This window comes from Bubalus bubalis, chromosome 23 (genome assembly GCF_019923935.1).
Source record: "Bubalus bubalis isolate 160015118507 breed Murrah chromosome 23, NDDB_SH_1, whole genome shotgun sequence".
NCBI lineage: Eukaryota > Metazoa > Chordata > Mammalia > Artiodactyla > Bovidae > Bubalus > Bubalus bubalis.
The window spans coordinates 19,270,412-19,284,165 of NC_059179.1; the positions used below are offsets into that span (position 1 = coordinate 19,270,412).

Sequence of the window (13,754 nt, forward strand, 5' to 3'; positions counted from 1 at the left end):
GGAAATCACTTAGCACGGAGCTTGGCACGGGGTTAGTTTAATAAGCATAATAGCTATTATTATTAGTGTTCTGTTAATATTATATTCCTAGTGTTACGATTGCTCTCGTGTTTTCCTGCACCACACTGCTTCCTTGTCTCTCAGCTTCCACTCAGCCTTGACCTCTCCACAGTTCTCGGGCCTCGGGGGTTGCCTAGGTGGTGGCTGAACACAAACAGTAGCCCCTCTTCTGATGACAGACCGGCGCTTTCTAGTTCCCTGAGGCTGGGTCTGAGTAGGGAGTGAGCGAGCCGCTAAGTGCCTGCCTACTGTGCTTCATGCCAAAGTGTCTTTTTTTCCCCTTTTTTCTTTTTGCACTTCACATGGTGCCTCTGTCCTGTGGTTAAGTGCGTGGGTGTGTAGGTGACCTTGTTAGGACAGAGTGCATCTCTCTGTGATTAACCTTCAGACCCTCCTACCGGTGCTGAGAAGGTTCCCGCCTTAGCTGGGTGTGGGGCGCCCTGGTCCTGAAGGGGCTAAGGAGACTGGAAGCCAGGAGGAGACGGAAGAGGCCTCTCAGAGGCCAGGCCTGGTGCCCCTCCCCGCCCCCCAGATCCTCCCCACTCCCTGGGGCTCTCATGGAGCCTCCTCCCCTTTCCTCCCACCAGGCGGGAGTCCAGGTGGCACAGATTCAGGTCAGGGTTAAATGTGGCTTCACAGCCCAGCTTGGCTGCTCTTCCCAGCACCAGCTTGTTAAGAAATAAATATTTATACCTGGCACCTGCCTTTCCCCAAGGCCTGGAGGCCCCTGCTGTGAAGATTCACTCTGAATCCCCAATCACCTTGGTGCCATCTCAAATCCCGAATGAGTTGGCCCCCTCGCCCCGACTCCCACAATGGGGGCCAGAGACGGTCCCCTGGAAGCTGGGCAGCAGCTGGGTCCCTGATTTAGTGATGATGTTTTGTAAAAGCCAAGGAGGGGCGGCAGGGGAGCAGGTGACAGGAGGGATGAATCACCGCCACGCCACGCTCTGGCTCTGGCTGGGTTGGCTGGGATGCCGGGGCGGGGCCCCCTCACAGGACGGATGGTTGCAGCTGCTTCTTCCCTCCTCACTTGGCCTTTCTCCCCGACACTTTGAGTTGAGCAGTTGTGTGCTGGGTGGACCAGCAGGGCAGGAAGGTATCGATGGTGCTTTGAATGGTACTGTACATTCAGGCAACCCTCCACTCACCCGCTCATAAGCCCCTTTGCTATGCCTTCATTTGTTCCATAAATATTTATGGGGGAGGGGGCCTGATGGCTCAGTGCCTGGCATATAGTTGGCACTTCATAAATGAGTTGAGTTGAATGAACGAACACAAGGTTATGAGCTGACTGACTCTGAGTCACGTCTGAGCCACACCACCAATCCATTCTGGGTCCTCAGGCAGGCCCCTGCCCCATGCTCGGGCTCAGTGTCCTCTGTCCAGCACACAATGATGACACCCCCTGGTTGCTGGGAGGGCCTCAGGGGAGAAAGGATGTGAAAGTATGTTAGCATCTACTTTGTGCAAGGCCCTGGGAGTGGCCTTGAGCTCTGCCCTTGGGAGCCGTGCTCTGTCTGGGGATGTCTGCTGGCGCTTCCTCCTGGCCATCACGCTGCCTCCCTTCTCCCCAGGTCCCCATGTTCCCCTGGACTCACCTTCCTGTCCACGCAGGCCACAGAGCGCCCGGCAAAGAGGCTGGCTACGCCGCGGGCCACATTGACCTCGTCACTCAGGATGTCTTCCCAGCGGTTATTGCGGAACTTGAACAACTTGTCCGTGTACGTGGCCACCCCTGGAGACAGGACGGAAGAGAGGGCTGGTGGTCGGTGGGGTGCCTGTCCCAGGTGTTGGGGCCGCAGGTGGACGGGTCACCTGCTGCGCGGTGAACGCTCCTCACAGCCCTCAGGCAGTGGGGACCCCTCTCCTGGGGACACCCAGTTATTCTCAATTGAGAGAAGACACTGAAGCTTATGAAGATGGCCAGCCCAGGCCTCAGGAACTTAAGAAGAAGTGTGACCGCTAGTGTGTGTCAGAGCTGATCCTCAATAGCAGGATCTCACGGTCTGCACCACGCTTCTGTGGCACCAGGAGGGACATCCTGGGATCGCCAGTATTTCACATCCAGACTCAACCAAGAATGTCTCTTTCTCCAGGAGCTGCTCCCTGCATGCTCTGCAGAATCACAGAGCCTGATGTGGGTCTCAGAAGAAATGGTCCTGGTCAGTGGGTGGGTCTCAAAGTCCAGACGGAAGGCGGGGCTGGGAGTTGAGCTCTGACAGGGGTATCACCAACAGCCCGAGAAACCTGGATGGCAGTGGGGTCAGCACTCATGGGGCAAGGGTTAGTGGAGAGGCAACGGGCTCAGACTGAGGGGAGCAGGTGATGCGGCAGCTAAAACTTGGGGTTTTGAGTAAACTGGCCTGAGTCTCAGGCTTGGTTCTACAGAGACTCTTTCAGGATTTAGTTGTTGACTGTGGGCAATTTGAGCCTCAGCTTCCTTATTTGGAAATGGGGATAACGATAATAACTACATTCCACTTTAACTCGAGGGATAAATGAGATAACTCAGGTCAGAGGCTGCGCACAGCGCCCCCAGAGTTGGGGGTGGTCCTCGACAGAAATGACTGTTCTGGTTTCATAGATGGGAGACCCTCTGAGGTGCTTCAGGGACTTCAGCCCTGCACTGCAGGGGCGTGTTGAGAGTGTCTGAGTATGTGAGAGAGTGTGTGAAAGTGTGTAGGAATAAGCAGGAGTGAGTGGGTGTATGAGAATAAGAGTGAGTAAAAATGAGTGAGTGTAAGTGTGAGATTGAATGAGTGTGAGAATGCGTGTGACAGGGAGGGGGTGAGTGCATGAATGTGAGCATGTTCTGGTGAGGGCTGTTTTTGGAAGGGTCCCCAGGGGGCTCTGACTCTGGGGGACAAAGGCTGCCCTCTGAGTGGCCTCACATGGGGCCCTCCTAAGACCACGGGGACCCACAGGGGAAGGTGCATTCTCTGTAGGGCCTGGACTTGACCTCAGGGACACTTGCCGGACTCTGGGGAGCTGGCCCGGGGACTGAGCCACGCCACCTGGCCTGACCCTCCTGGGCGTGCAGAGACCGGTTTCCATGAAGGGGAAGGCCCTTCCTGAGTGGAACGGGAGGCAGATCCAGGAGTCCTGCAGGTGTCTGTGGCTGGTGGGGGAGTGCCCACTGGGACTCCCAAGGGTCTGCACAGAGCAGTTGTGGCTGCCGGGGGCCCACTGGGGCTCCTGGGGGTCTGCCAGAGCTACTGTGGTTGGGGGTGGTGCCCACTGGGACTCCCGAGGAGCCCGATCAGGACAGAAGCGCAGGTGTGGACTCTGCCTGAGCCCAAGTCTAGCTCTGACTCCCATTTGCCTAAGCCAGTTCTTTATCCTCTTAGGGCCTTGGTTTTTTCATCTGAGAGTTGGGGGTAACAGCTGGCCTCCCACTCCCAGCATGGCTGTGGGAACTGCAGGGGAAAACTCTGCGGCCCTTGGCTGCTCTGCACCACCTGGGTCTCTAGGCCCTTGTCACAATCCCTGGGGAACAGATATGTTTAGAAACTTAGATTATTTTCCCTTTCACATTTCAGAAAGGTAACACAATGCACACCCTGTTTATTATATAACACCCCCAGCAGGAACCAGGGCAACACCCTGTAATTAAACACATTAATATTTCTGCAGTGAAATATATGAATATCACACCAAGTGGGATAAATAAAGCCCATAAATAGCTCACATCAGCTCAGGACAGGTTTTGCTATCAATTCACTTTCCCACAAACTTAAAAAAAGCACTTGAGGCTTTCAGAGTGTTCTGGGTTTCAGGACTGCGGGAGAGGAACTGTGGACTGCCGTACTCACGGCTGTTCCCCAGGCAAGTGGCAGCCTTGTCATTGCCTTCTAATGCCTGGGGGGCCTCCGAGGATGGTTCTGCAGCTTCCGGATGCCCAGCCTTCACAATAGCGAGTGACTCTTGCTCTTCTCTGTCAAACCAGGGCCTCTTTAGACTACACCTCAGCTTGTCTCGGAGAAGGCAATGGCACCCCACTCCAGTACTCTTGCCTGGAAAATCCCATGGACAGAGGAGCCTGGTAGGCTGCAGTCCATGGGGTCGCTAGGAGTCGGACACGACTGAGCGACTTCACTTTCACTTTTCACTTTCATGCATTGAAGAAGGAAATGGCAGCCCACTCCAGTGTTCTTGCCTGGAGAATCCCAGGGATGGGGGAGCCTGGCGGGCTGCTGTCTGTGGTTGGGGGTGGTGCCCCCTGGGGCACCCAACCACAAGAGTCAGACACGACTGAAGCGACTTAGCATCAGCAGCAGCAGCTTGTCTAGTTCCCCCTGAAATGTGACCAAGGATTAAACTCAACCAAAGCTTGGGCTGGGTGAGAAAGCAGCTCCGGCAGTGGGGGCTCTGCAGACCTCTGATGGGCACCTCTGCATACAGTGGGAAAATTTTCTCAAACCTGAGTCCCTGCCTTAGCTAGGCAAGAGGGAAAAAAAAGGAGCCCAGGGTGACTTGATCCCCCCTCTAGTTGCCTAATTACCCCCGATTCTTCCTGCTCACATTTCCCAAAGTGTGCTTAGTGGAACCTGGTCTCTGTGAGCTGCCTGGAGAAAAGATTTCATGATTATCTGAGCTCAGGAAAGACTGCGCCTTTCATCCCCCACTTGGAGATTCTCAGTGGACATCAGTCTATCAAAACTTTGAAAAGTCTTGCAGTATATTACAGGCTTAATTTCATGTAAGCCAGCCTTTCTCAAACATACTCAGCCATGGCACCCCTTTTTGCAGCTCACCTCTTAGCATCCTGCAGAGCTAGCCCTGTTCTGTGCAAATTGCTGCCCTGGGGTGTTGACATGGGGCCAGATGCTGGGCTTTGTGGCCAGAGGCGTTAGGGTGACACGTTAGCCTCTTCCCTCGTTCCAGTCTCCTGGCTTCTGAGCTGACCAGGGATGCCCCAAAGAATAAACTAATTAAGGTAAAATGTGCAACAGTGATGCAGAGCCTTGTAGATCATAAATGGGAACGGCAAAATCAATGGCAGGCCTTCTGCAGGCAGAGGCCTGGAGGCCTGGGCGACAGGAGGGATGGGAGCCTGTGATTTAGGAAGAGCAAACGCTCTGGCAGCTGCAACCTGGGTAATTAGGTGTGTCAGGAAGACAGATAAACAGCGAGCTGTGCGGGTCGATGGCACTGGCAATAAACACCCAGCACTGGCCCCTGGCCCATGTCAGCGAGTAATCCTACCTTCCGGCTCCTTGTAGCTGCACTCTGCCCTAGCGTCCCTCACCGAGTCAGGGGTAGCAGCTTGGGAAGGAGAGGGCAGAGGGCCTCTCCTGGGTCCTGGGGGGATATTCCTAGAAAGCAGAGGCCTGGGAGAAACAGAGGGCATTCAAGGGCAGGGTAGGGGGCTCTTGAGGTCACATCCCCTGTGAGGCACAATCCTACCCAGAATCTGGCATGTTAGCACTAAGGGAGCTTTGAAGGCCTCAGTGTGTGTGAGCTAAGTCACTTCAGTTGTGTCTGATTCTTTGGGACCCCATGGCCTGTAGCCTGCCAGGCTCCTCCGTCCATGGGGATTCTCCAGGCAAGAATACTGGAGTGGATTGCCATGCCCTCCTCCAGGGGGTCTTCCCAACCCAGGTATTGAACCTGGTCTCTCATGTCTTTTACATTGGAAGGCGGGTTCCTTACCACTAGCATCACCTGGGAAGCCAGCCCAATGGAAAGGGCAGTTGCTGCCAGGTGGCAAGATAGTGGGACGGCCCAGTGGAGGAGGCTCAGGGGCCCACCACTCCCTGCTCATGCTGGAGAGGCCCCAGGGGAGTAGGAGTCTCGGTCCCTGACTTGGGGCACTTACAGTTCATTAGCAGACAGGAAGGTTACAAAAAGGAGATGCCATGGGACTGTAGTAAAAATAAAACTACTTAACATTCCTACGGTGATTTCTATATGCCATGAGCTTCACATACATTCACTCATTAACACTTGCCACAAGGCTACAAGGCAAGTACTATTTTCAAGATCAATTTACAGATGAAGGACCTGAGGCACCAGAGGCAAGGGGACTTGCCATGATCCCACAACTAGCAGAGCCCCACAGAGATGATAGGATAGTACATCCGGAGATGCTGTGAAGTCAGTCACAGTGATCGGGGAGGGCTTCACAACAGAGGAGGCACCTGAACCGGGACGGGAAGCATCAGAGGAACGAAAGCACAACTTCAGCGTGCAGAGCACTTAGTACAGCCAGGCTCTGCACGAAGCACTTTTTTTTTTTACAATCATCATCTTGCCTGAATCTCACACTGCCTTGAGAAGTGGTGTAGCCCCATTTTACAGATGGAAAAATCGAGGGGCAGAGAGGTTAATTCCCCAAGAGCCAGTGTGTGGTGCAGACAGATTCAAACCCAGGTCTTTCTGACTCCGAAGCCTGCACTTCTGAGCACCGCACCCACGGCTCATCAGATAGAGAGGGGGAGGGAGAGTGCTAAGGGCAGGAAGGGAAACTTAGACAAAGACATAGAGGGGACACTGAATATGCCTAGAGGGGAGGGTTTGTGCAGGGGCAGGAGGAGAAGCAAGGCAGGCCAGGAGAGAGCCGCTAATCCAGCACTGAGGCCGAAGGGGGCACGGGTGGTTTCTGATCTGGGGAAGACAATGTTTCTGGAAGATTCACCTGGCAGTGGGGTGAGGTGTGGGCTCACAAGGGAGATAGTGAAGTGGGGAGGCCACTTCTGTAGTAGCTTAGGCACGAGAGGTAACAGGGAAAGTGGGGACAAGTGCTGGGTTCCAGAGGCTAGGGCGGGAGGGCGTGGCCAGGTGCGGGGGGTCAGAGCAAGTCCACCGTGTGGGGGAGTGAGGGGAGTGGGGCTTTGGAGCAGCTGGGGTGGGAGCAGGAGCTTGGCATTTTCGGGGATCATAAGGTGGCCAAGAAGGCATGCCCAAGAGCTCGCTGGACATGACGGATGGCAGTTTGCAGGGAAAGGAGGCTGGAGCTGGAGTAAAAGGGAAAGCCCAGGGCCACAGACTCAGTCCCAGGAAGGGGGCACATTTGGGCTTGAGAGGGAGAAGAAGTGGCAGAAGTGGAGGAGTTACCAGACAAATAGAAAACAGAGGTTCTGCATTGAGGGCACTGGTCTCCATCGAGCAAACGGTCTTCAATTTATCATCTTGTCATCTGCACACCCAACTCTACCCCCAGAAGTCATCCTAGAGCCACTGGGAGGGTGAGTTTGGGCTACAAAGGGCTCTTGCTAAGGACTGTTAGCTTGAGTGCCTCCTCCCTCAGGAGCTGCCCCCACCCCGGGAGATGACCTGACTTGAGTCTGATAATGGTGGCAAAGAGAAGGGTGTGCCAGTGCATATGGTAGGGCTGGGGGCTCAGCCTCCAGCTACTTTCTTAAGGCAAAGAGATTACTGCTAAGCAGCAGGGTCAGGAGCTAGCCAGCAACATCCTGGGCCTGGGATGAACTTGGGCAAGTCATGAATTTGTCTTTTTCTTGTGTATAAAATGGGATAATGAGAATGACCGCCTATTTATCAGGTTGTTGTGAGGATTAAACTAGGTAATGTAAATAAAGTACTTAGAACAATACCTGGCTCATGTTAAATTCAATGAACAATAAAAACACTGCCATCACCATCACCACCATCACCACCACTATCTTCCTCCTCCTCCTCGTCCTCGCCACCACCATGATCGCCACCATCATCATCCAGGTAATTACAGGGCATGACCACTGCAAATCCTCAATAAGCCACACCCCAGAAGACAATTGTGACATTAAGTATAAAATGCTTTATAAGACAGTGGAAAACCAGCAAAGAAGTGACGGTCCTAGGGGAGAAAAGAATTGGCTCTGGCAAAGGATATTTTAAAAAAGAAAGAACCCAGGCTTCCCTGTGTCCCACTTGCATGCCACCCCCACCCCCAATATAATTTGGACCTTAGTCTTCCTTCCTCCATTCCAGGGAGAAGAGGGAAATCCAAAGAACTGCCGAGTGCTTCATTCACGTTAGCTCAGTTGGTCCTTTCCATAGTCATGTAAGGAAGATAGACTCTTTGAGAGAGAAACTGGGGCTTAGGGGCTTAAGCCATTTACCTAAGATTGTTAAGTGGCAATGCTGAGCCTCAAATTGTGGTCTGACTGCAAAGCACCACCCCCCACCCCACATATTAAAGAGTTGGGTGGACTATGTAAAAAAGTATGGAGGTTCCTTAAAAAACTAAAAACATTTATTTTTCTGGAGTTGAGCTGTAGTAAGCCAGAAAGAAAAACACCAATACAGTATACTAACGCATTTATATGGAATTTAGAAAGATGGTAACAATAATCCTGTGTATGAGACAGCAAAAGAGACACTGATGTATAGAACAGTCTTATGGACTCTGTGGGAGAGGGAGAGGGTGGGAAGATTTGGGAGAATGGTATTGAAACATGTAAAATATCATGTATGAAACGAGTTGCCAGTCCAGGTTCGATGCACGATACTGGATGCTTGGGGCTGGTGCACTGGGACGACCCAGAGGGATGGAATGGGGAGGGAGGAGGGAGGAGGGTTCAGGATGGGGAACACATGTATACCTGTGGCGGATTCATTTTGATATTTGGCAAAACTAATACAATTTTGTAAAGTTTAAAAAAAAAAAACAAACTAAAAACAGAGCAACCTACATCAATCCTACTCCTGTGCAGAGGAGAAAATCATAATTTGAAAGGATGCCTGCACTCCGATGTTCATTGCAGCACTATTTACAGTCGACAGAACTCGGAAGCAATCTGAATGTCCATCGACAGAGGAATGGATAAAGAAGATATAGTACATATATACGGTGGAATATTACTTAGTCATAAAAAGAAATGAAATAAAGCCATTTGGCGTGGCTTTGAATGAAACTAGAGATTGTCATATAAAGTGAAGTAAGTCAGAAAGAGAAAGACAAATGTCATGTAGTATCGATTATACATGGAATCTGTAAAAATGGTACAGATGAACTTTTTTGCAAAGCAGAACAGAGTCACAGATGTAGAAAAAAAACTGTTGCCACGAAGGGAAGAAGGGGTGGAATGGAAGATTGGTGGGATGGATTGGGAGATTGAGACTGTCATATATACACTACTATATATAAAATAGATGACTAATGAGAACCTGCTGCCCAGGGGAGTCTACTCAATGCTCTGTAGTGACCTAAATGGGAAAGAAATTTAAAAAGAGTGGATATATATGTAACTGATGCACTTTGCTGTACAGCAGAAACTAAAAGTAAATAGATAGCTGGGTAGGAGCCAGTGGGGGGCTGTCCCAGCCCCTGAGGAACCCCTTTTTGTGTTAGGACTGAGGAAATAGGCTTCAGGGCTCTATACACTATTTAAAAAAAAAATTATTTATATATTTATTCATCTGGCTGCATGAGGTCTTAGGTTCAGCCCGATGGATCTTTTTTCGTTGTATCATGTGGGATCTAGTTCCCTGACCAGGGATCAAACCTGGGCCCCCTGCATTGGGGGTGTGGAGTCTTGGCCACCGGACCACCAGGAAAGTCCCAGGGCTCACACTCATTATGGTGCTACTTTGACAGCCTTATTCTATTCTTGCTTCTTCTGAGGCCACATGGGAATGAGGCATATGGTGGTGGAGGGCAGGGGGCCTGAGCAGTTCATGAGCTCATTTCCCCAAATGGGGTCATGCTGGGTGAGCTGAAAATCTGGAGCTTATGTCTAAGGGAAATATGGCTGGGGATAAGGAGACCCTAGAATCCGTTTTAGGTCCTATAAACTATTATTTTTAGTTTCTGCTGTACAGTAAAGTACATCAGTTATACATATTCACTCTTTTTGAATTTCCTTCTCATTTAGGTCACCATAGAGCATTGAGTGGAGAAGGCAATGGCACCCCACTCCAGTATTCTTGCCTGGAAAATCCCATGGACAGAGGAGCCTGGTAGGCTGCAGTCCATGGGGTCGCTAAGAGTCGGACACGACTGAGCGACTTCACTTTGACTTTTCACTTTCATGCATTGGAGAAGGAAATGGCAGCCCACTCCAGTGTTCTTGCCTGGAGAATCCCAGGGATGGGGGAGCCTGGTGGGCTGCCGTCTATGGGGTTGCACAGAGTTGGACACGACTAAAGTGACTTAGCAGCAGCAGAGCATTGAGTAGAGTTCCCTGGGAGTAGCTGATGGTTCAGCAGCAAAGAATCTACCTGTAATATAGGAGACCTGGGTTCGATCCCTAGGTCAGAAAGATCCCCTGGAGAAGGGAATGGCAACCCACTCAGTATTCTTATCTACAGAATTCCATGGACAGAGGAGCCTGGCAGGTTACAGTCCATAGGGTTGCAAAAAGTCAGACATGACTGAGTGATTAATGCTTTCACTTTTTCAGAGGATCCTAGGAAAGAGACTGGAGCCTCAGAGCAGTGTGTCTCAGGCTTTACCAGGCACAAGAAGTCCTGGCCATCCTGGTAAAATGCAGATTCTGGTCTAGTAGGTCTGGGATGGGGCCTGAGATCCTGCAAAGTGATGAGCTTCCAGCTGTTGCCAGTGCTGCTCAGTGGCAAAACATGCTTTGAGAAGCAAGGTGCAGAGCATCCTCAGATATCGTGGGAACAGGGCCTGGGTGAAGAGCTGTGGATAATGGGTGTGCTCCATGCAGACGGCTCATCTGCTGTGGAGGCAAAAGAGGCTGAAAGTGCAAGGCGCCCCTGATTCCCTTTCTTCTCTCTGGCACAGTGACTGATGCCTCTTCTCTGAGAGGTTACAAAAGCCCCACTGCAGGCCTAAATATAATACGGAGCTCAGAAGCCATCAGAGAAAAGAGTGATAAATCCAAGCGCATAAAAACAAAAACGTTCCGCATTGCAAAACCCACCATGAACAAAGACAAAAGAAAAATGACAAACAAGGAGAAACTATGTGCAACTTGTATTACAGACAGAGGCTTGGTTTTCCTAATTTATAAGGAGGTGTTACAAATCAATATGAAGAAGGCCGATAATCAATAGAAAAAAATGGGCAAAGCCTCTGAGCAGACAAGAGACCCAAATATATAAAAATATGTTCAGCCTCACTCATTTTAAGAAAAATGAAAATCAAAACTGAATTTAGATGCCAGTTTCCCCCCCATCAGATTAGCCAATATTTTTTAAAATGATGACATGAGTTGGTGAGAGTATTGGTATGGGAGATGCTCACTGGCATGTGGGCTGACGGGAGTGCAATTAGGACTGACCCTTTGAAGGACAATTTGGCTGTGCCTATCAAAACTGCCCCTGTATACTCCTTCGATGCAGCAATTGCATTTCTATGAACTTACCTTACAGACACACCTGCAGCTGTGGAGAATGGCATGCAGTACAAGCTTATTCATTCGGTGGTTTGCAAGCAATTTAAATATTCCTCAGTAGAGAGCCAATTCAGGGAATGGCAAATCTATATAATAGAGTACTATACAGCCATAAAAAGAATGAGAAAGCTGTGTGTGGCTGTGGCATAATGTCCAAAATCAGTTCTTAAATAAAAAGTAAGGGGCAGTACTGTGAGTAGTACTATCTGCGTAGAAGAGGAGGGAGGTGTATGAAGACTGAAGATGGCAGATGGCCAGTGACCATTCTGCTGAAATGAATGAATGAATGAAATTGCGGGGCTCACAGTCCACACTGGCCCATCTACTACCACACTGCTGTAACCCCGGGCAGGTCACCTGGGCAGGAGAGCTCAGGGCCAAGCTGAACAACAGCGTGGGTAGTCAGTGCAGGACCCTGGAGGGATGGGCTCTGAACAGGAGCTGCAGGGGGTCCTGGGTTCCTGGGTTGTGGATGGGGTGCTGGAGCAGGCTCTTATCCCCCTTTGTCCTGCATAGGCTCCTACCTGATTTTTCCAGAGTGGTGTTGCCTGAAACACTGGCTTCAGTGTTGCCTGACACGGTAGTACTTTTCCAGGTCAGTTAAGCCATCGGCTGCTTTCCTTGCTCAGGCCTCTTGGGATTGTGGTCAGTCCTCCTCTGCGCCCTCCCTCTTACCTACTTTCCAATTATTAACCCTTGAGCTGCGTGCACTTGACACCCTCGTTTGTGTGGTGTCTTATTTACAGTATGATCCTTTCTTCTTTCTGCTCCTAGAGTCTCTTCCTTCAAGCAGCTGGGAGGGAGGCCCATGGCGCCTTTGTCCAGGACATTTTTAAAGTCTCTGCCTTTCTTCAGCCCACAGAATTATAACAGCAGTTGCTTAGAGAGCATGGATTAAATCCTAGACACCATAATAAGTGATTTTCATTCACTAGTTCAGCTGTTCAGTCAGATATATGTATTAATGTTTACTAAGTGGCATAAGTATTTCTTTGGTCATGGAGATACAGCAGAAAACAAGACAAAGTCTCTGTCCCCATGGCGTTTAGCAGAAGAGTAGAAAGATGAACAACAAATATATAGCCTCCTCTCAGACAGTAGGAAGTGCTCCAAAGAGAAATAAAGCAAGTTGAGAGCATAGGGAGTGACAGGGAAGACACATCTGAGAAGAGGCCTGAATGAAGGGAAGGACTGAGTCCTGAGAACAATGGTGGGAAAAGCATTTCAGGTGGAGGGAACGGCAAGCGCAAAGGCCTCAGGGGGGAATGAGGCGAGCAAGAGGAAGAGGGGAGGAGAAGGAGTCAGAAAGGCAAGGGGCTCACATCTGGAGGGGGTGTGGTGGGTGATGGTAAGACTTTGGATACAGTCTATGGAAGGAGTTAAACTCATGAAATTGATACAATTTTGCCTGTTCTATAGGTGAGGGGTTGAGACAGAGAAGTGTCGAGCACCCTGGGTGCTCAAGGTGACCCAGGAAGTGAGCGGTAGATCCCAGGTTTGTACAGGCTGACTCCTACAGGACACTGCCAGGATGCAGGGTCCCAGCCTTCTTCCAGGGACTCCAGTGCTGACTCCCTAAGGCTGGCTGAGGGAGAGGGAGGGGTCCCCGTTCCCCAGGTCCCTCCAATGTTTGGGCACAGGCCGGGGGAGCCCCAGTCATAAGGGGCAGGTGTGGGCTGGCTGGGGCTCCTGGAGAGGATCTCAGGTTCCTCAAGGTAGGCAGGGTGGCAGTAGCTTGGCTGAGCCCCATGCCAGCTGGACCCAGGGAAGTGCTGACCTGGCACAAAGGTTTGGCTCCACAACCCGCCCACTGTCGATGAATCAACTGAATCACTCAACTGAAAAATTAACTCAAACCCACAGAAGGCCACTGGGAGGTACATGCCTGGGACTAAGGCTGCGGGGCCCTGTCATCCTCACCCCAGTTCTGGGGGACAAGCTCCAACCTCTCCCAGGCGAACCTTCTGGGGGCTCCATATGTCTGCCTCTCCTCATATTTCCTCTGTTGGAGAACCTTCTCATAGGCCTAATGGCGTGTGCCTTGTTTCTGCTTCCTGGATTTATTTATTAAGTTTTAATTGTACTCTTAGGATGTTCAAGTTCTGGCTGGGCCAGAATGGGGCACAAAATGACCAACACAGGGACTTTGCCCTCGAGGAACTTAAGAGTCCACAGGGCCAGGAGAGGGGGGTCAGGTTTCTAGAGAAATAAAAGATTGCACTGAGGAGAGAGGGAAGGATTTTTGTCAGTTCATTCACTGGGGCATCGTCAGTGCCTAGAACAGTGCTTGGCATATGGTGGGTGCTCAGTAAGTACATATCCAGTGAATGAATATGTGAGTGAGTGAATGGGGTGACGATTAGGCTGAGCATGGAACCAACATGA

The 13,754-nt window shown here is 50.9% G+C and overlaps 1 protein-coding gene across 3 annotated transcripts in view; it reads right to left on the minus strand.

Annotated features, from left to right (window-relative positions):
• CRTAC1 (cartilage acidic protein 1) overlaps positions 1-13,754 on the minus strand; it is a 152,724-nt gene that overhangs the window by 41,054 nt on the left and 97,916 nt on the right. For all 3 annotated transcript variants that reach the window (XM_025273890.2, XM_025273891.2, XM_006061137.3), the window contains exon 4: positions 1,662-1,798. In XM_025273890.2, the coding sequence (XP_025129675.1) occupies positions 1,662-1,798 (137 nt within the window). The remainder of the gene's footprint in view (positions 1-1,661; positions 1,799-13,754) is intronic.